The sequence below is a fragment of the Carlito syrichta genome, unplaced genomic scaffold, assembly GCF_000164805.1.
Source record: "Carlito syrichta isolate Samal-C Ts95f unplaced genomic scaffold, Tarsius_syrichta-2.0.1 Scaffold303246, whole genome shotgun sequence".
NCBI classification, from domain to species: Eukaryota; Metazoa; Chordata; class Mammalia; order Primates; family Tarsiidae; genus Carlito; species Carlito syrichta.
In genome coordinates this window covers 10,020-14,006 of record NW_007247342.1, presented here as the reverse complement: position 1 = coordinate 14,006, position 3,987 = coordinate 10,020, and the positions used below count along the sequence as shown (strand labels likewise).

General features: G+C 67.0%; 1 protein-coding gene across 1 annotated transcript in view; it reads left to right on the top strand.

Annotated features, from left to right (window-relative positions):
- Positions 1-528: 528 nt before the first annotated feature.
- Positions 529-3,987, top strand: part of TRPM5 (transient receptor potential cation channel subfamily M member 5) — a gene marked incomplete at its 3' end in the record, with an annotated part of 13,201 nt that continues 9,742 nt past the window's right edge. The window contains exons 1-6 of the mRNA XM_021712417.1: positions 529-645; positions 857-1,037; positions 1,810-1,976; positions 2,641-2,824; positions 3,493-3,606; positions 3,690-3,733. Coding sequence (XP_021568092.1) covers positions 529-645; positions 857-1,037; positions 1,810-1,976; positions 2,641-2,824; positions 3,493-3,606; positions 3,690-3,733 — 807 coding nt within the window. The remainder of the gene's footprint in view (positions 646-856; positions 1,038-1,809; positions 1,977-2,640; positions 2,825-3,492; positions 3,607-3,689; positions 3,734-3,987) is intronic.

Sequence of the window (3,987 nt, the reverse complement as noted above, 5' to 3'; positions counted from 1 at the left end):
AGGAGGAGACCGAGGGGGTCCTGGAGCTGCCGCTGTGTGAGCCGGAGAAGTCCAGCCCGCTCTGGCCCCTCCTCCAGGCCACCTCCTCCCCGAAGCACCCACCCTGCCTCCCCACCCACCGGTCCAGGCACACCCAGGAGCCTCATCCCTGTCCTGGGAGGCGGGCTGTGGCCAGAAGGCTGTGAGTCCCCCACTGAGTTTGTGGGGTTTCCAGGACAACCCCAGAAAACCTCTGGAGCAGTGTTGACAGGTGTGGCCAGCCAAGGCGCCTGGGACGGGGTGAGTCTAGGGCCAGGAGCTGCCGGGGTCGTGACCCCACCTCATCCGGGGAGGGGTGCTGGGCCCGGGGGGTGGGGCCCTGTGGGGGGATGGCGCCCGCGGGAGAGAAGGCCCTCGTGGCGGCCCCAGGCTCCTGCCGGCGTGGGGACAGGGGCTTCCTGGAGAAGGCAGCTCCGGCCCCGACAGGGAAGGAGTGGGGGTCAGCCCTTCCAGCCCTGGGAGTTCAGGTGTCCCCACAGAGAAGCCGCCATGCAGGACGCCCACGGACCCTGCCCCGGCAGCCCCAGGGACGCAGGAGACGGGCAGGGGCCGGGCCTGCTCCGGGGTGAGGTGGACTTCGGAGGGTCCGGGAAGAAGCGAGGCAAGGTAGGGGCCCCGGGCGCCGGTGACCACGACGTGCCCTGTGTCCTTCCGTGGAAGGACCTGCCCACCCGGGACCTGCTCCTCGGGGCTGTGCCCAGATGCCCCCGGTCCGCCGCGGCTCATGGGGCGGGGGTGGGCCGCAGCAGGGCCAGGCCGTCTCACAAGGGGTCCCGAGGCCCTCGCCCGCGAGCCCTGAGCGGTGGCCCCCCTGCAGTTCGTGAAGGTGCCCGGGGGTGTGGCCTCCTCGGTGCTCTTTGACCTGCTCCTCACCGAGTGGCATCTGCCAGCGCCCAACCTGGTGGTGTCCCTGGCGGGCGAGGAGAGGCCCTTCCCCATGAAGCCCTGGCTGCGGGACGTGCTGCGGAATGGGCTGGTGAAGGCGGCTCAGAGCACGGGTGAGGCCCTGCCTCAGGCCACAGGCCACGGCCACGGGCCACCCACCGCCGCCCCTGACCCCGTGGCCTCACTCAGCCCTCCGTGTCGATGCTCCCACCTCCCCCAGGCGCAGTGTAGCTGGGCGGGGGCTCTTCCAGCTGGGCAGAGACCTGGTCCTTCCTCAGGGCCACCCCCTCCATTCACAGGACCCAGGGGCCTCCGCGAGATGCCTGCACTCCACCCACTGTGCTCACTGTGCTGAGATGCCTGCAGGGTGGGCCCCACCGCCCCCAGTCTGGGGAGTCTTGGGCCTGCCAGTCCTGGGGGCCCAAGCGAATCACTGGGCTCTGTTTGAGGTGGCCTCGGCCTGCAGAAAGCCCAGGAGAAAGACTCGGGGCTCTGGACCCCTCAGTGCAGAGATGTCAGTGACCCAGGGAGCAAGCTCTTCGAGGCAGACATGGCCAGGGGTCTTAATCTGGAAAAACACTCTGGGATTCTGGTCCAGCATGGGCACTGGACGGAGCTGTGGGCTTGTCCAGGGGGCGCCCAGGGTGCCCCTTCCCCAGGCCTGGAAGCTGGGCTTCTGGGCCCAGCCAGTCCCAAGCTTCTGAGCCACCTCGGACAAGTGCCTCACCCTCTCTGGGCCTTGGTTTCCCCAGCACCCAAGTCCTGGCTCCCGGGTCATTGGCTACCGATTGGGCCGAGGGGTTAGGGCTGGTCCCCTGGCCTGGGTAGACCGGCCAGGGAGGACCTGGGGCCACCAGCACAATGATCCCCGCCCCGGCCCCACAGGTGCCTGGATCCTGACCAGCGCCCTCCGTGTGGGTCTGGCCCGGCACGTGGGGCAGGCTGTGCGCGACCACTCCCTGGCCAGCACGTCCGCCAAGGTCCGCGTGGTCGCCATCGGCCTGGCCTCGCTGGGCCGCGTCCTGCACCAGCAGCTTCTGGAGAATGCCCAGGTGAGCACTGGCCCCGAGCACCATGGCCACAGGGCACGGTGGTCTGGGAGGCAGGAGGAGCCGTGGACAGACCACCCTTGCTCTAGGCCTCCTGGTCACAGGCTTGGGGACGCAGCCAGTGGGTGGAGGCAGGGAGGCTGGGAAGGGTTGAGACAGTGGGCGGAGCTCTGGGAAGATGAAAGGCGGGGCAGGAGGAGGCCAGTAGGGGCAGCACCGTAGAGGGACAGGCCAGCAAGACCCACGGGGCAGGGACCCGGCCTCCGCCAGAGCCAGACAGGCCAGGCCAGGCTTGGCCACCACCCCAAGCTTTGTGCCTCCCTGGGCCAGCAGCACGCAGGCCTGGTCCTCATTCCTGTCCCTCACGCTGGGTCTGTCTAAAGCGTGACTGAGGGAGGCCCAGGTGGCCCCATGGACATCTGGACTCCAGCCCCTGCAGAGTCTAGGAGGCTGCCTCCACGGTTCTGTCTGAAAAAGACCCACCCCGCCCCCTTTCATGGGAGGCCCAGCCCCCGCTGTCAGCCTTCCCGCCGCCTGAGGGCTGGGGAAACTGAGTCCCAGGCAGAGGCCCTCTCAGGGCCCCCCGGTGCGGCCTGCAAGGCATGGCCCGTGGACCCAGCCCGAGTGGCCTCCTGAGGGCTCTGCCTGGTCTCCCCACTGGGCACAGGAAGACAGCCCCGTCCACTACCCCGCGGATGACGGCGGTGGCCAGAGGCCCCTCTGCTCTCTGGACAGCAACCTTTCCCACTTGATCCTGGTGGAGCCGGGCCCGCCAGGGGAGGGGGACAGGCTGATGGAGCTGCGGCTGAGGCTGGAGAAACACATCTCGGAGCAGAGGACAGGCTATGGGGGTGAGGCACGCTGCCAGGGGCCACCTGCCTTGGGACCTGGAGGACACAGCGGAGGCCCGGCCTGCTGGCAGCAGGAAGGACCCGCCAGGGAGGGTGGGGCCGGGCTTTCTGGGCAGAGGGCACCCAGCCTGCCAGAGCATTGAGACGTGGGCCGCAGGGGGCCTGGGAGGAGGCGGTGTCTGGGCGGGGCCGTGGGTGGACGCAGATGGGCAGAGTGGCCCTGGCCTGGCAGCGACGGCCCCACCAGAAGGCAAAGGGTCCCCCTGGCTGGAGGCTCTCGGGCTTTGAAAGGCAAAATGAAATCTCTAAGTGCAATACCCCCCTTCCTCCCACAAACCCCCCAACCCCATTTCCCACCACGGGCAGAGAAGTACGCTGCCACCAGAGGGCACCGCTGCCCGAGAAATGGATATCACACTTCTGTGGCCGATTCAAAGCTGGACTCAATAACCTCCCAGCACGTAAACACTGTTTACAAAATATGTGATTATCTATAACACTGATGGGCACCAGAAAATACTGGTGAACAGACATGTAATTTCTTGGTAAGGCCAGCCAAGCACTCCAAAGTGTTTCCTGCCACTGATGTGTGCGTGGACTGTCCCTCCACGTGGCTGAGCCCCAGCTGGCCCCGAGCCCCGTTTTGCCCACCCTGGTTTGTCCTCTAGATTCAGGGGGCTCTTTTGTCTGGGAACCAGGCTCCCCCTGGGGGATTCTGGAGCTCCTCTGGGCAGTTTGCCCCAACAGAAGACGGGGCGGGTCCAGGCTCCTGCGGGAGACTTGTGCGTGGACATCTCACTCACTCGTGTGGGGAGAAGCCCAAACCCTGCCCTGAGTCCCAGTGTGTCTGGGGGCCGCCGTGCAGTGGGGGAGATGCCGTCCCTATGGCGTCCGGTGTGGATCCTGGAAGTGAGGTGGTGTAGGGGAGCCGGGGGCCCCGTTTGTTCATGCCACGTGATGCCTAAGTAGCCACATGCCAGCTCCAGCCACCGACTGAGCGTTGGACACACAGATCTGAAGCCAGAGCCCTGGACCCCGATACTGCCACAAGTGGCCCCAATATGCATGACTGGAAAAGGCCTCTCGACCAGCCTCTGCCCAGAAAATATGGCTCGAGGGTCTGCCGTCTGGGTGGTCCCCTCACCGATCCCCAGCCCAGCCCG